Below are 18,223 nucleotides of genomic sequence, written 5' to 3'. Positions count from 1 at the left end.
GCCCCATGTGCACTTCTAAAGAATTTGTATTCTGTTGTTGATATATAGCGTGTTCTGTACACGTCTGTTAGATCTAGGTAATTTATTGTGTTGTTCAAGCCCTCTATTTCCTTACTTACCTTCTGTCTAGTTATTCTATCCATTATTGAGAGTGGGATATTGAATTCTGCAAATATTGTTGTAGATATTTCTATTTCTCCTTTCAATTCTGTCCATTTTTGCAGTATATTCTTTGATGATCTGTTATTAGATATGTAAATGTTTATAGTTATATATTCTTGCTATATTGAACCATTTATTAATATATAATGTCCTTCTTTGTCTCTCATAATCATTTTTGATTTAAACTTTATGTCGTCTGACATTAATATAGCCACCACTGCTCTCTTTTGGTTATTATTTGCGTAGAATACTCTTTTTCATTCTTTCACTTTTAACCTATTTGTGCCTTTAGAACTAAAGTAAATCTCTTGAAGAAAGCAGATAGTTGGATTGTGGTTTTTTTAAAAATCCGTTCTGCGTATGTATGTCTTTTGCCTGGGTCTCTCCAGTTTAACCTATTACATTTAAAGTAATTGCTGATAAAGAGGGACTTACTTTTATCATTTTGCTATTTGTTTTATGTATGTCTTAAAGCTGTTTTCCTCTCATTTTTTGCATTAATGTTTCTTTTGTGTTTAATTTTATTGTAGTGAGCATTTAAATTTCTCATTTCCTCTTGTCTACTGTCCTTCCTTTTCAACTTATAGAACTTCCTTTAGCACTTCTTACAGGGCAGATCTAGTGGCAACAAACACCCTCAGCTTTTGTTCATCTGGGAATGCCTGTTTCTCCCCCACTTTTGAAGGATGGTTTTGCCAGATGGAGAATTCTTGGTTGGCAGGTTTTTTTTTTTTTTTTCTTTTTCTTTTCCCCTATAGCACTTTAAATATATTAGGCCACTGTCTTCTAGTCTCCAAAGTTTCTGATGACAAATCTGCTAATAATCTTATTGGGAATCCCTGTTTATAATGAGTTGCTTTTTTCTTGCTGTTCTCCAAATTCTCTCTTTGTCTTTGTCTTTCAACAGTTTAGATATAATGTATCTTGGTATGGGGTCTCTTTGAGTTCTTGATACTTGGATGAGTTTCTTGGATGTTTATACTCATGGCTTTTATCAGATTTGAAAAGTTTTCAGTCATTATTTTTTCAAATATTCTACGTGCCCCTTTCTCTTTTCCTTTTGAACTCTTATAATGTGTTTGTCTGCTTGAAGATGTTCCATGGGTCCCTTGATCTCTGTTCAATTTTCTTTAGTCTTTCTGTTCTCAGACTCAGTTATTTTCATTGTTGTGTGTTCCTGATTCTTTATTCCACCTGGTCCAATCTGTCTCTGAGTTCCTCTAGTGAATTTTTCATTTCAGTTTTTGTGCCTTTCAGCTCCAGAAAGGTTCCCAAAAGGGAGGAAAGAGAAAAATTGAAGTGGATGGGGAAAAGGAAAAGGGCCCCAGTCTTTTAAATACCCTAGAAGCCACTTCAATCCAACAAAAAGTGGCTTAGAACAATGAGGGGAAGTGTAACACCATTAGCTGCCACCATTTTGTCTGCTTTTGTGTGATCAGAAGCAGCAATCAGTGATCAGTGCACAGATATCCAATGTTTGGATGACAGAGCTTCTTGCTCTGCCATCTTCCTAGAATCCTCTCTTTAATTAATTCTTGCTTTATTAAAGTTTATCTTCTTTTTTCCTAGGGTTTATGGTCTAATATCTTTTATGTGTAGTTGAAAGACATTTTTTTCTTATTAGTTAATATATTTATAACTAGTAGAATCATTGCTTGAAGTATATATACTTTAGGCCAATCTTCAGAGACTTTGAAATATAGTAGTATCATTATCATTATTTTCCAACTATTCTGTTTTGAGTCAAGGGTAGTGTGTTTGAAGCTTTTATACACAATAACCTCAATTTTTGTTAATGATTAATTTCTTGTTTTTATGTCTTTGGTTAGGGGTTGATATCTATAGTCTACCTTTTATAGAATTATGACTGTTTCCTTTATGACAAATTTTGTGAATGTTTCATGAGCATTTAAACAGAATATATGCTGTTTCTTAGTACAAAATTTATTACAAGGTTATTGTCATTTTCCCCTAGTATTTTGTTTCTGACTATTTTTATTTTGTGTCATTCACCATTGTGTTTTTTTTGGTGCAAAAAGCTTCATGCCAGTTATATCTTAACTGATTTATATATGTCCTTAATAATTAAAAGTTACCACTTTTTCCCATCTAATGCTATTTAATATTAAATTTTATTGGTCAATATTATTATGGATAGTATTGTTTGCATTTTTTAATAATGTAAATATATGCAATTAATATTGCTAATGTTAATATATTGATACTAATGTTAATATTGGTATCATTAATGTTCTATTAATTGTTATTTGCATATTTTAATTGAATTATTAGGTGTAGTTTGGCCTATCTTTGGTACTCAATAATTTTTTTGAGAAAGTTAGTATTGGTTTGCTATTTTGAACTGATCTGAAAGTTTTTTATAATATTTGAAATTTATTATACCTATACTCCTAGCCTGTTTTGTTACTAGTGTTTACCTTTACACTTTTAAAAGCAACTTAGAACTTTATGATGTTATCAACTTCAAAAAATAAAATTATTAATTTACTGTCTTCACTGAAAGATGAGGAACTTAGGATATGTTTCCTCCCAACTCCCAGTTTGTTTTAATAAGCTGTGCGTATTTTGTCCAGGTCTACTATCCTCTATGGCGTCGATTCTAAGACTCATGTTTTAACATATTACTATCTCTGAAATTGGAATGTTTTAAACAATAGCATGTTAAAATAGCTGCTGCCTTGTGATGGTAGTGATGAGGCTGCCTTTGCCTGTGCATGCAGGTATTTGGCATGACTGAATAAGTACAACTTCTTGACATTTCAGTCGACACACCACTGAAGGACCATTTGAGGAGAGAATAACTGTGTTACTTGTCTGAAAATCTTCCTTTGATGCCTCCTGTTAGGAACAAGAACATGACAGCCTCAAATTATACAGAATGGATATTAATAGCTTAGAAAAAAATCCTGGAGACAGCAGAGAAACTCCCTTAAGAAATTAGGCACATCCTCAGTTCTCTCAATGGTGCAGAGAACTATTCTGTGTGGAAAACTTCAGACATCTACAGCAATGAATCAAATAGTGATTCAAAAGATTCTGGCTTGAAATGGGAAAATGTTTTAGGAATAGCTTTATTTATTTAGCTTATTGTTTCCCTTTTATGTTATTAGAGAGTGATACATGATAAATCAGTCTTTAGGCAGTCTTTAAACAAATATAAAATACAAATTCTAAGTAATAAAAAGGCATTGTTTTTAGTTAGCAGCATACTTTCTTAGTGGGATGTAAAATTGTGGTGCCACTTGGAATTTATGCTGTCATAATTTGTTAATTTGTAAGTTCCTTTTAAAAAATGTTTTACTATATATAGTTTTTTTTCAACAATGAATAGTTTGCCTTTTAGTTTATTAATCCCAGTTATCTCAAGTAATTAAACTTAATTTGTTCATGACATAACTTCCTCATTCATAACTTTTTAATGCTAATTCATCTATCAGCTGGAAGCAGTCTTAAAATAGATTTTTCTTTTCTGAAAGAGTTTTGACTGATAAATTTCCTGAAGTTTGGTATATATATCTTCAGCATCTAATAATTATTTACTAACTCCAGACTTTTTCTATTCGTCTTATTATTCAAAGAGGTTTTGCATTTTTTATTACTTTCTGTAGCCATTTAATACAAAGGACAACTTGTCTGGAAAATAATTTGAGTCACCCTTTTTTTCCATCAGAAATTAATCTTTTTTGTTTCATGTAGAATTACCAAGAAGTTAAAGGTTTCCCTGCTCTATTTTAAGTGACTGTGTATTTTCTTTGTAGGTAAGCAGTTTTTGAGTGTTTGTATGCCTTTTACATAGGCCCTTTCTTTAAGGTTCCTGTGTACTCATCTTTAAAGAGTTTAACATTCCAGTTGGGCCTAGTATTTGCCAAAAAAAATAGCATAGATAGAATCTTCCTTACCTAATCCCTCTTTTCCTGGACAATGTTTGAATGCTATCTTTAACTTATTCTAAGGGGCTGGAAGCTACTTTAAGGATGTAGAAGGAAAGCAGGGGCCATAGAAAATTGCAGTGAGGGAATTTTGTGGGTGTGTGCTTTTCCTCTACATTGCTTGAAACTCCTGCTTTGACAGCCAGTTCCACACAGACACAATCACTACTGTCTGCTGTTTGTGAGGAGGAAATATCAGTTGAATTTTAGTTTCTTCCCTTGTTTTAGATTAAGCCCCCTAATTTGGTGAGAAATCTGGTTAAGTGAAGTTCCTTGAAAGCAGCACACAACTTTTCTCTAAAGTTGTGAAATTGGTAATTAGAATTTTTTATATTTTATACTTATAAATACTATATAATATTTTATATGTTTTATATTTATGTCTTATACACTTAACATACAATATAAAATATTTTAACATTTTAGATTTAATATTTTGTATATATGTTAATATATATATGCCACCCTGCAAAACCAGACTCCACACAGCATAATCAAATAAACCTTTTATTTACAGGCAAAGGATATAGTACATGAAGAAAAAGAGAATACAGATGACATCAGGGGTCCAAGAGACATTCCATACTTAAGCTTCACAATGTCCTTATTTGCACACATATACCACACTGCCTTCATTTTCTCCAGCTGATAGATTCGTGTAAGAAATCTTGACTTTGAGAGCTCAAAGTCATTCCCAACAGGGTCTTTATGTCTCTCTGGTCATGTTACCAGCCAGGCTTACTAATGTGTTAGGCTAGTTGGAAACCATCATTAAAGAAACTGACCCTGGTGATCACCAGAGTAGTTTTGGACTGTAAACAACACATCATAAATCCCACTGCCCTTATCTTGGCCAAGAGACAAACCTGGACATTCTGATGACCCCAGAGATTATGACAGTGTTTTCTGGTCTAATTAAACCATAGTCTTCATATAGCTTTACCACACCTCCTTCCTCCAATTAGGAAGCTAAGTGGGTCAGAAGGAAAAAATAAAGGCAGAGCATAACGATGTCACCCATCTTTGGCCTCCCAGCCAGAGCTGATCCTTGCATGGGCAGTAGACTATAAGTGTGTTAATTATTTTTTCCTACTGCAGAGTTTCTTCATGTTGGAATGGTGAATAGACACACATTTCTCAAAGCTCAAAGTGCAAGTCTAAGGATATTCTCTAGTTTCAATCTTGGTGAAATTTTCTTCTATGAATTCATTACTTTTTATGTAGTTTATTTTGGGAAGGTGTGGTGTTTTTTTAATGAATTAATACAAATGTCAGCATCTTTCATGGACATCCAGACAACTTCTTAAAGATGGGAGAAGTAAAAAATCTTCAGGAGAAACTGTGCCTGAACTGTGAGTATCCAGAAGCCATTGACCATGTTAATGGTGGAGCCAATATGAAGTACTTGCTAAATCATGTGGTGCTTGAAAGGAAGAGCAATGTTATAATTCCATCCTCCAAAAGACTACATAACCATCATCACTCATCATCTCTCCCTGGTCCCTTCCACCTGCCATAGCCCCATAAAAACCCATAATTGATGATACATATTAGCTTATAATTAACAGTGTACCTAACTGTTCTCTACTAGTCTGAGCCTCTGTACAGAGAAATATCAGTTTTGTATTCCTGGTTCCTGGAAAGGTCCATATAAAATAGTATAAATACAATAAATGTTTGAATTATCATATAACTTGAGTCTAAACTTTAGTATCCTGTATTAAGAACTGGGTTGATCAAATGGTTCTTTGCACATATCAAGGCTTTCAACTATTCCCAACCAGTTCTTCCCAAATTTGGGCATATTCCTGCCTCTGCCTACCCTGTTCTAATTTGGCAGTCTAAAGATAGTTCATGATAAGAAGCAAGCCAAAGATAGAAAAGAGAGATAAGGCTACAGGAGGAATTTACTCTTTAACATTTGGGGGAAGGAAAATGAGGCTTGTCTACAGCAGAGACTGGCTGTCTTCCAGAAATGATTTCCCAAGGTGTTCCCTACCTCTCTTTTTCTTGGATATCCTTTTGCATTATAGATAGCCTTGGGAAGGGTGTCACCTTTACCCTATCAGTTACACCTAATCAGTTGTAGTCATCTAAGAGCCAGAATTATTATTGATAGAGGGGCCTGGGAAAGGAGAAAAGGACCAGGAGAGAGGAAGGCATGCTTATTGCAGAGGAGAAAAGCCAAAGAACGTTTGCCCATGGGCAGTCTTAGCTATTTAAAATCACCCACTTCTTCACCAGGCTCCCTTGGCACATGTATCAACCCATGGATTGGGAGGTGTAGGATCATTCTTTTGCTTTCTGGAAGGAAAGCACTGACATTTAAGCTCTGTGCGGTCTGCTCAGGGGCTGCCCAGTTTGTCCAAGCTTTAGGATATTAGAGAGATTACGCATTTGTGGTCTCAAGTTAGGAAACTGTGTTGAAGAACAAATATGTGCCTTATTAGAGGGACTCTTTAGATATTTAGGATGCTCAGAATCCTTGCCAACCTGGTGTCCTTGGAAGTTCCAGTCTGGCTGTAAGGAGATGATGAGGGGTTCTGTGTGTTGGAGGTGATGACCTTATTGAGTCTCAACCACAGCAATGCATTATGCAGGAAAGAATTCAATGGAGTTATTTAATACCTTTCCCCATTCCCACAAAAATCTGGAACTGGGTTCTGAACTGGGAAGTCTGGGTTCCCTGAGAATTGGACATCAATTCAACCACAGGAAGCCTCTAAATTTAGCACTCTTCTCAAAAGGGCAAAGAAAAATTCACAAATGTCACAAACTTAGAACTTAGGTATCTAGTCCTCTCTGTCATTTTGTAATGAGAAACTGAGGCCCATAGGTAAAACATCTCACCTCCAGTCACACAGGTAAGTACATGGCAGGGCAAGGACAAGCACCCAGTTTTCCCAAGTCCAGTGGCCTTTTCATGATACCCATTGATTTCTGTTACAGCTGGCGCTTTGCCCCTCATCACCAAATCTTAACTCTGGACTTTAATAATGTGCAAATTTAAGAGGAAGTCTGGCATCAGGAGCTTTGCACAACTGGGAAAGAACTGAGGAAAAGTAGTTAGCGTGTTAACTGTGCCTCACCTTGACCTGAAGTGAAGAGCACTCACCAAGCCACAGCCTGCCATCTGCACACCCCACACCATGAAGTGAAGGACAGCCAAGGAAGAGAAAGGAAAGAAAAGCAATCTGGCAGGGAGAGCAGGGAGCGTGGTGGCAGAGAAACGACAGAGGTTCTTTCCAAGGGCCTTCTATTTATCTAGAATCTCCACATGTTCAGTACTGAGATACATTAAGAAGGGCCAACTGAGGCCATCATTCACCCTACTCTTGGGCTGCTTTCATCCTCCAGGCTTCTAGAAGTTGAGAAAGTATGAGCTTCATTATTAACTATATTACAGAAAATGAGACCAGCTGGGTTGTGCCCACTCCCCTGTGTCTGGACCTCCTGCCTGTGTAGCAGAAAAGGATCTTTCTGCTGAATTAATATTCACCTCAGAGCCCTGGGAGATGTCTGATGGAAAGTAGTTTTTGAAGAGTCTTGTGACAACGAGCAACTTCAGCAAAGCTGTGTCCTCAAGAGTCTTCCAGATTTCCCCAACTCTACAGAATGCTTTTCTTTCTAAATACCATAATCCCATAATCTTTCTTAAAAATTATAAAACTGTATTTTATTTTTCTCATTTATTTGGGAGTTTGGCAAGAAATGTTTGGAAAGAAATGCTTTTATGGAGAAACTACTCAGATTTGAAACTACCTAGTCTATACTTACCAGAAGACAGAGATTCAGGTTAGCTAGTTTGCTAATCCTCACAGTTTCAGAGATATACCCTTGTATTTTTCCAGATTATAGGCTTTGAGGACATTTACCAATAGCATCCTCCTCTGAATGTATTTTGGTCCTTTTGCTAAGCTATGGCTTATTTTATAGTCCTCCAAATGATGATCTGTGACTGCTCTGCCTGCTCGTTAGAGGAAGAAAAGCTCAGATGCATTACTAACTCTTACTTCAATGCCAGTGAAACTGGAGAAATGCTTGAAAAAGTAATCTCAGGTTGTAAAAAAGTACTATCTTTTTTTGGTTGCAGGAGCTGGAACCCTATTATTCTGAGAGTAAAATTTTCTATTATTCCTATCTAATTCATTTTCTTGAGAGATGAAACTCCCTTTTTTTTTTGGTGGGAGGACAGGGTCTCACTTTGTCACCCAGGATGATGGAGTGCTGTGGTGCCATCATGGCACACTGAAGCCTCGAACTCCTAGGATCAAGTGATTCTCTCACTTCAGCCTCCTGAATAGCTGGGACCACAGACACACCCCACTGTGCTCAGCTAATTTTTTGTATTTTTTGTAGAGACAGGGTTTCGCCATGTTGCCCAGGCTGGTCTCGAAGTCCTGGGCTCAAGCGATTTTCTCACCTTGGCCTCCCAAAGTGCTGGTATTAGCAGGTGCGAGCCCCTCACTGCTCCTGGCTCCCTCATTATTATATTCCCTGAAATTGAGATGATTTGGGCCCTTAGAAATTGTCATCACACAATTTCAGAAACAAAGATAAAGAAATCCATTTTTATTGGCAACTTTGGGCTCTGCTTCATCCTGGCAAAAATTTAAAAGCAGTACACTTCGACGTGGCACACTTTCCTGCACACCTCGAGCAGCTTGTACAGACTGTCCAAGAAAAAATGAGGAGGAAAGTGTTCCACCAAGGAAGAGGGGTGAGATGGGAGCATAATTCACATACTAAGAACTGAGTTCTAAAGTCACCTGAGCTTTCTGGAGCTCAGTTGCCTGTAAAACAAGGAAGAATGAATGGTCTTTATGGAAAATGAATGGCAGAATAAGTGATTTGTCAAGTTCATTGAACTATAAATTCCATTTTTACTGTCATTTATTTATAACACAGTTCAGATATAAAGACAAATCTGAACATACAGTAGGCACAGATAAGCCTATAGCAAATATTCACATGTGGTTTGAATGCATTTATTAATCTCTATACTTATTAGAATTAATAATAATACCAAAATGATTTGGAGAATGATTAATAATAGTGGAAAATAGCCTTCCCATTATTGTTAGAGGATGGTGCCATCATGATGCTAAATGCGGAAGCTCATAAATATTACTTGACAATATTACTTGATAAATACTTGTTGAAAAAAGAAATGTAGTAAGGAAGTGAGGATAGCTGGGCATGGTGGAGCATGGTTGTGGTCCCAGCTAACTTGGGAGGCTGAGGTGGGAGGATTGTTTGAGGGAAGCAGAGTTTGCAGTGAGCCAAGATTGCACTACTGCACTGCAGCCTGGGTGACAAAGTGAGACCAAAAAAAAAAAAAAAAAAAAAAAAAAAATAGAAAAGAAGAAGAAGCAAGGAAAGGAGGGAGGAAGGGAGAAAGATTACTTTGATATGCCATATGATTGAAACAAATGCTCTTTTTTCAAAGACAAGGATTATACTCCTTTGCATTCCAGCTACTTTGGTCCATTGTAACTTGGTAACCTTTGCCTTGAAAACAAAGAGAATCCCTGGATATAATCTCCTTCCTTGTAATTTTTTTGGTAAGATGTCAGTATGGTAATAGGTCCATTAGCAAGTAAGTACAGTCACATCTTATTTTATTATACTTCTCAGATACTGCATTTTTTACAGATTGAAGGTTTGTGGCAACCCTGCATCAAGGAAGTCTGTTGACATCATTGCAATAGCATGTCTCACTTTATGTCTCTGTGTCACATTTTGGTAATTCTTGCAATATTTCACACTGTTTCATTATTATCTCTGTTATTAAAATCCATAGTCAATGATCTTTGATGTTAGTATTATAATTACTGGGGGCACCACGAACCACACTTACATAATACAATAAACTTAATAAATGTTGTGTATGTTCTGATTGCTCCAACAACCAACCTTTCTCCCATCTTTCTCCTTCTTCTCAGGCCTCCTTACTCCGAGACACAATATTGAAATTGGATCAATTAATAACCCTAAAATAGCCTCTAAGTATTAAAGGGAAAGGAAGTTGCAATCTTTCACTTTAAATCAAAAGCTAGAAATGAATGAGTTTAATGAGGAAGGTGTGTCAAAAGCTGAGACAGGCTGAAAGCTAAGCCTCTTATGCCAGACAACCAAGTTGTAAATGCAAAGGAAAAGTTCTTGGAGGAAATTAAAAGTGCTACTTTGTGAATACATGAATGATAAGAAAGTAAAACAACCTTATTGCTGTTATGAAGAAACTTTGAGTCACCTGAATAGAAGATCAAGCCAGCCACAACATTCCCTTAAGCCAAAACCTAATTCAGAACAAGGCCCTAAGTCTCTTCAATTCTATGAAAGCTAAGGGAGGTGAGGAAGCTTCAGAAAAAAAGTTTGAAGGTAGCAGAGTCTGGTTCGTGAGTTTTAAGAAAAGAAGCCTTGTCCAGCCATAGAAGTGCAAAGTAAAGCAGCAAATGTTGATTTAGAAGCTGCAGCAAGTTATCCAGCAGATGTAGCTAAGATAATTAATGAAGGTGGCTACACTAAACAATAGATTTTCAAAAGAAATGAAACAGCCTTATATTGGAAGAAGATGCCATCTCAGACATGCGTATCTACAGAGAAGCAGTCAATGCCTCACTTCAAAGCTTCACCCGACAGGCTTACTCTCTTGTTAGAGGTTAATGCAGCTGGTGACTTTAAGTTGAAATCAATGCTCATTTACCATTTCCTCAAATCCTATGACTTTTCAGAATTATGCTAAATCTACTCTGCCTGTGCTCTATAAATGGAACAACAAAGCCTGAATGACAGCATGTCTATGGAAAGCATGGTTTACTGGATATCTTAAGCCCACTTTTTTAGTCTTACTGCTCAGAAAAAAAGAATCTTTTAAAAATATTGCTGTTCGGGCCAGGCACAGTGGCTCATGCCTGTAATTCCAGCACTTTGGGAGGCCGAGGTGGGTGGATCACCTGCGGTCAGGAGTTCGAGACCACCCTGACTAACATGGTGAAATTGCATCTCTACTAAAAATACAAAAATTAGCTGGGCATAATGGTAGGTGCCTGTAAATCCAGCTACTCGGGGGTCTGAGGCAGGCAAATCACTTGAACCCCAGAGGCGGAGGTTGCAGTGAGCCAAGATCGCACCATTGCACCCCAGCCTGGGTGACAGAGTGAGACTCCGTCTCGAAAAAATGTGTGTGTGTGTGTGTGTGTGTGTGTGTGTGTGTAGCTGTTCATTGACAATATACCTAGTCACCCAAGAACTTGGACAGAGATATACAAGGAGATGAATGTTTTCATGCCTGCTAACACAACATCTATTGTGCAGCACATGGATCAAGGAGTGGTTTGCACTTTTCGTAAGGCTATTGCTATCACAGATTGTGAGTCCGCTATTGGATCTGGGCAGAGCAAATTAAAAACCTTCTGGAAAGGATTCACCATTCTAGATGCCATTAAGAACATTGTGATTCATGGGAGAAGGTCAAAATATGAAGATTAATGAGTTTGGAAGCTGATTCCATCCCTCATGGATTATTTTAAGGGCCTCAAGTCTTCATTGGAGGAAGCTTTGATACAGATACAGTGGAAATAGCAAGAGAACTGGAATTAGAAGTGGAGCCTGATGATGTGACTGAATTGCTGCAATCTCGGTACAAAAGTTTAATAAATGAAGACTTCTTCTTATGAATAAACAAAGAAAGTGATTTCTTGAGATAGAATCTACTCTTGTGTAAGTTGCTAGGTACATTATTGAAATGAGAGCAAAGGATTTAGAATATTACATAAGTTTCATTAATAAAGCAGCAACAGGGTTTGAGAGGATTGGCTCCAATTTCAAAAGAAGTTTTACTATGGGTAAAATGCTATCATACGCATCACATGCTGCAGAGAAATCTTTCATGAAGAAAAAGTCAATCAAAGTGGCAAACTTCATTGCTGTCTTATTTTAGGAAATTGCCACCGTCGCCCACAACCTTCAGTAACCACCACCCTGATCATTCAGCAGCCATCAACATCAAGGCAAAAAGATTATGATAATTAGCAATTTTTAGCAATAAATATTTTTTAAATAAAATATGTACATTTTTAAGACATGAAGCTATTATACACTTGATAGACTACAAAAGAGTGTAAACATAAATTTTATATGCACTGAGAAACCAAAAATTTTGTGTGACTCACTTTATCGCGATATCCACTTTATTATGGTGGTCTGGAACTGATCCTGTAATATCTCCATGGTATGCTTGTGCTGTACAGGGGGTAAAGTGTGAGGGGTCAGGAATTTTCATGCCAGAAATTCCATAGCAGCCTACTAGAACTCTGGAAGTGTCACCTCTGGCTGCAGTGCCAGATTCTGGTGAGGATTTCCTGGACCCCGATTTATATCTGAAAAAACACTAAAAATAACAGAAGCTGGGCAGAAAGTGGCTATGATAACAAAGCTGGGCTTGGTACTTTCTCTGGCTTTTGTGACCAATATCACTGGACTCCTGTGGTATCAAGTTTCATAAAAGAAACTCATACAAAGCAGAGATATCTTAATTATTTTCAGACTGACATTTCAAAAAGTGTCAATTTCAGTAAGTATTGAAAGTTACTTGTTCTTTGTTTTATCTTTTCAGATGTTTCCTGAAAACATTTGTGGTGTGATCTTTAACAGAGTTTTCACTTACCAATTAATACAAAAATAAGAAAAAGAGCTATAAATACATATTTTATAAAATTTTCATACCAAATAAGGTCCTTTACATAAGTAAAGGAAAATCATATCCATTTTCAGTACCATTACTTAGCACTAGAGCTCCTCCAGTTAGAAAAACAATTCTTTTAAATGTCTTTATGATTTAAGGTTTCAATAATAACTCATGAATAGGTGAAAGTTTGCTATTTATTTAATCTTAAGAAAACACTGAAAGAAAAAGGCAGGGAATGTAGTAGGCAGTGTGGAAGAATGGAGCTGGCCACATGTGGTTTTAGCAGCTGCAGAGGAAACTGGCTGAGTCTAAGGTTACATATTTCTGTTCAGTAAGGGTATCCATGGTGATAACTCTCATGATGACGATAGTCATCCTGGTAACCATCCTGGTATCCTTGGTGGTAACTATGGTAACCGTAGCCTGCATACTCATCTTCTGGGCAGCGCATCCCCAGTGACTGCTGAATTGCCATTTCCTGTCTCCGAAGTTGCATCGAATCAATTAAATCGTACACAATCACCATGGACCACATTGGGGAAGGATACCAGGATTTGACATTTCCGTCTTTTCCAACTAGAAGCATGGAGAAGTACTCCGGGCTCACTTGAAAATAGTTACGAATGTCTTTCACCAAATGGGCTGGTACATCTTCTCGCTCAACAACGGAGCTCCCTAGAATAACATTGGAATAGTTATTGTTAGTGCATTAAACAGTCAGAGCCCATGAAAACATTGAAGTGTGAGGAAATCACTGCGCGAATAGGGAGGACCCATGAGCCTCTTCTCTTTAGTTCAAAATCCAATTAAAGAAGTTTGCTGGGGCTTTTTCTACTAGAAATTAAATGTCCCTGCTGTTCTGCAACATCATTAGGGTCAAACTTTCGGGCACACGATGTGTCTTTTGTAGGAATGTTACAAAGTATGAAACCAATTCCTTAATTTAATCCTGGCAAGATTAATTTCTTTAAAATTTGTCACTAGCAAGGATTATATAGTTTACATTTCTAAGTTTATTTCCAATTAGCTTAGTTATTTCTCTGTAACTACAGCTTTCCTTTTGACATATCTTTATAATAAAAAGCTTATTTCATTGTTAAAAGTGAAAATACCAATTCCGTTAAGATCTAGATGAATATTTAAACTATTGTGAATAGTGATAAGAATAAAGGGGAAGGAGAAAAGGAGCTGATACTTTCATGTCTGCTGTTTCGACACTCTGCTAAGTATTTTACACACATTATTTTATTTAAAGAGCTTGGTCTTGGAAGAAAGGACTGAATTTGCTTTCTGAAACCTTTAGTCTTGTTTTGTTTTGTTTTGTTTTTTGTTTTGTTTTTGAGATGGAGTCTTGCTCTGTCACCCAGACTGGAGTGCAGTGGTGTGCTCTCGGCTCACCGCAACCTCCACCTCCGAGGTTCAAGCAATTGTCCTACCTCAGTCTCCCAAGTAGCTGGGATTACAGGTGCATGCCACCATACCTGGCTAAGTTTTATATTTTTTGTAGAGACGAGTTTTACCATGTTGGCCAGGCCGGTTTCAAACTCCTGACCTCAAGTGTTCTGCCCTCCTGGGCCTCCCAAAGTGTGGGATTACAGGCATGAGCCACTGTGCCTGGCTTCTCTGAGCCTTTTAGTGTGTGTATCTTTCAGCTTCTCTGAGCCTTTTAGTGTATGTCCTTATCTGTTGAAAGGGAATCAGCAAGATATGACCTATGTGCCTCACAAAACTATTGTGAGAATTAAATGATGTAAAATAGAAGAAAATGCTTTGTAAACCATAAGGGCCTATATGGACCCCCCAAAAGCATTATTTTAGTTAAGAAAAATGGATAGTTTTAATGTTACTTTGAATGGTTTATATTAGAAATAATATAAGTCCCTGTACTCCACACCCCTTCCCCTACATGTCCCGTGCACACACATGCACACATGCACAAGTGCATGAAGTGGGAGGAGGAATCAGTGAACTTTGTTCACCTTAGAGATACACCCACTGCTAGCATATAGCTTAATGTTATTTAACTGAACTTAACACTAGTTCATACTGCTTCAAAATAACAACACATTACCATTAATTGGGAACAGTTCTAACACTCCCCCAACTTCCTCTCCAACGCCTAAAAGCTTCAGAATGGTTATGTGGCGCAGACCTGAGAGAAAAAAGAAAACCATAGAATTAGAGGAAAGGATTAGAAGTCATCATTTTCCACAAAGCCTTGATATCTGACAATTAAAAATCTCTTAAATTTAAAAAGAATATAGAGCATAACCTGATTGAGAAGAATCATCCATTTAAAATTTTTACCATAAGGAAGCAAATACTTCCAAAACCTCGAAGAAGACCAACTGTGATTCTCATTCTACTAAATGACAAAAAAAGAAAGAAAGAAAGAAAGAAAGAAAGAAAGAAAGAAAGAGAGAGAGAGAGAGAGAGAGAGAGAAAGAAAGAAAGAAAGAAAGAAAGAAAGAAAGAAAGAAAGAAAGAAAGAAAGAAAGAAAAAGAGAAAAAAAGAGAAAGAAAGAAAGAAAGAAAGAAAGAGAAAGAAAAGATGAAGTCATTGGAACATTAAAATATCTGAGCTGATCTAAACTAGTTAGTATTCTGAATTTATAACAGCTTTTATGGCTAACTTAACTTTCAGAGAAAAGACTATAGACTCCATCAATTGTGATGGTTAAAGAAATTGTTCTGCTTTCTCACACAAAACAGTGTTAGCTTAAAGGATATATTTTTTTTTAAACCACTAATTTAGAGGATTCAAAGGCAAAACATTTAAGCAAGCACAGCTTGCCTTCATATCCTCTGCTAAAGTTTCAGGACAGGGGGGAAGGTCATGCCTTGGTAGCTTGTTGGAATTCTTTTGAAGATGAAGTGCACATGAAGAGAATTCCGGAGAAAGAAAATAGGAGGACAAAGGGGCTGTCAAGCCATCATATCAAGCTTTCATAGTTTTAAATAAAATCCCAACCAGGTCAGGGTAATAACTTGGAACTAATAATAAGATTGTTGGTGCTGTTTATTGTCCAGGAGAGAAAATTGAACACTGCCATGGGAGAGCACTTCTAAGGTGAAGCTAAAATCTAGGCACAATGCTATTCAAGAAATTTTTTTTTCACCTTTACTCTTTTCCCAGAGAAGTGAAGTATTCTGTTCTACATATTGGTTAGTCATGTTTTCAAAAGGGAAGATCATCAATTTCATTATTCGTTAATTAATACATGTGAACATTATTTGTTCACGTTTCGGGTATAGTACAAAAGGGTTTGCTTTCACAATGTGACATAGGATCTGTGTGCAGAGATTTAAAAATAAAGTACCACCACATAGCTGCTACAAAAGCATCTTTGGAAAATTAACAAACTGTGGCTTTATATTTTTTTTGTAAAGGTTCTTAACTGCTGTAAGAACTTCTATCTTAACTGGCAACATTGGTGGCCATGAATAAAGTGAGCTTAAGAATACTGGCACAATCAAATTTATATGTTAATATAAAGTCTTAAATTATTAACCTTGATAATAGGAATACAAATAAAAATTTCTGAATTTTCTATTGTTCTTACTATTATGAGCTTGGTTTTGGCCTTCCTTTATTTCATATCTTAAAATTAAAATGTACTTATAATTTACACATACTAGGTCATAACAAGGACCTTGGCTCTGTTAATGCTTTACAAAACTTACACTCCTCCCTTTTAAAAAAAAATCAAGCACAGTTCTGTAACTAGTAGATGATTCTTCCTCCTAATAGAGGCATCAAAATAATGGTGATTCATCTATATTCTACCGGAGAATTTTTTAATTTGTTGCCCTTAGCTACTTCCCCCTGCCCCTGCCCCTGCCCCTGCCCAGTGAATCTCTCAAAATTCTCCTTCTGCAAAGGCATATCTCATATGAGATTTCACTCATGACTTCTACTCTTGAAATTGTAGTCATCCTCTTGATTTATCATTGAACTTACTAAGTTCTATATACTATTCATTTTACTGCCTATCCAAAATGATATTAGCTCCTTCAGGACACTAGAATAAAAATGTTTGGTAAATAAAGCATATATTCGTTTTCAAAATACTGAGCGATTCACTACAAAAAAACAGTAAACTATGTTTTTCTTTGGCTTGCTTGTCTTTCAAATAAGGTTTTACTTAAGAGATCTTGCTACTTTCTTAGTGCTCGGTTATAAAAATCATTTTTTTATAAAATTTGTTCACTAAGTCTTCTGAGTTTTGAAGATAAAAATCATTTTTAAGAGAAGGGCAATATAGTCTGCTTCAATTAATATATTAATTCCCAGAGCCACTCCTATTTTAAAAAAAGACATTTAATCTATGGAGTATCCAATGATGGTATGTAAGTAGATATTCAAGTATTACCTAAGTGAATGATAATACCTAAGTGAGACAATTAAAAAAAGTAACTGAAGACAAATGATACAGATCATTAAAAGTAAATCAGAAGATATTTTCAAACACATGAATGAAGAAGAACTAGAGAGGAGAGAATATTGAGGGGAAAAAAAAAATCCACAGTAGACTAAAGCTCCAGTGTAAAAGCAACTTTATACTCAATATAATAGAGTATGTGTCTGGAAACCTGAACAGTCTGAACTGGGAATCATTTTGATGATCTAAGGTTCTATGTTCCATTTTAGAATTGACCGGGAGGAGAGTGGTATGGGAAAGCAGTAATGAGGTGGCTTCCCACTCACCAAAATTGCATGCCTGACCACTGAGGGCAGAGAGCTGCTGTGAATAGGCCCAGTCTTCATCGTTAGGAGCAGAGATCACCAGCAACCTCCTCCTCCACCGGAACCTGGAAAAAAAGCAGGACACCATTATTCTTTACTGCTTCAAACAATAGAAACCAGTGTAGGAAACCAGAGTGACTTAGGCTAGCAATTTTTTTCTGTGCCCAGAAAAAAAAAAAAAAAAGAAAAAAACACATGCTTAGAACTGTCCCATAGCTTCTCAAAGCCATTAAACTGCATTGCCACACTCTTGTAGTTTTTCTGTTGTAACTTCACAGTCTTTCTGCCTTGGCATTAGCATGACGTGTTAAGCATGAGTCTGTGGTCACCATGCCTAATGAGGTCACTTGGGGAGAGACAAACTCTCAGATGCAATGAAGACAGGCCAAAATTGTATATTAGACTGTAGCAACAGAAATGAGAAACTCAGAAGGTAACCGAAGAGAACTGGTCTTAGTAGAGTTACTGCTAGAGTTTAGAGGGAGTTAAGAAATGAATATATGGATAGGAGATAGAGTAGAAAAAGGTAACTGAATTTTAAGTAGATTACAGTGACAGGAAAAAGGAAAATGGAATAGTGGTTTAAAGGTTCAAAGAGGATTCCTGGAAAAACAAAACCCTATGTACCTTCCTCAGTAGCCAGTGGTTCTTCCAGAGGCAAATGCAATTTCTAAA

At 36.6% G+C, this 18,223-nt stretch overlaps 1 protein-coding gene across 2 annotated transcripts in view; it reads right to left on the bottom strand.

The window, feature by feature from the left end:
- Positions 1–12,977: 12,977 nt before the first annotated feature.
- CCDC80 (coiled-coil domain containing 80) overlaps positions 12,978–18,223 on the bottom strand; it is a 36,365-nt gene continuing 31,119 nt past the window's right edge. For both annotated transcript variants that reach the window (XM_050778837.1, XM_050778836.1), the window contains exons 6-8: positions 17,510–17,613; positions 14,873–14,953; positions 12,978–13,476 (exon numbers count right to left, since the gene is read on the bottom strand). In XM_050778837.1, coding sequence (XP_050634794.1) covers positions 13,130–13,476; positions 14,873–14,953; positions 17,510–17,613 — 532 coding nt within the window. In that variant the 3' untranslated portion in view covers positions 12,978–13,129. The remainder of the gene's footprint in view (positions 13,477–14,872; positions 14,954–17,509; positions 17,614–18,223) is intronic.

Source organism: Macaca thibetana, chromosome 2 (genome assembly GCF_024542745.1).
Source record: "Macaca thibetana thibetana isolate TM-01 chromosome 2, ASM2454274v1, whole genome shotgun sequence".
In the NCBI taxonomy this organism is placed as follows: domain Eukaryota; kingdom Metazoa; phylum Chordata; class Mammalia; order Primates; family Cercopithecidae; genus Macaca; species Macaca thibetana.
This window is presented reverse-complemented; position numbering and strand designations above follow the sequence as displayed.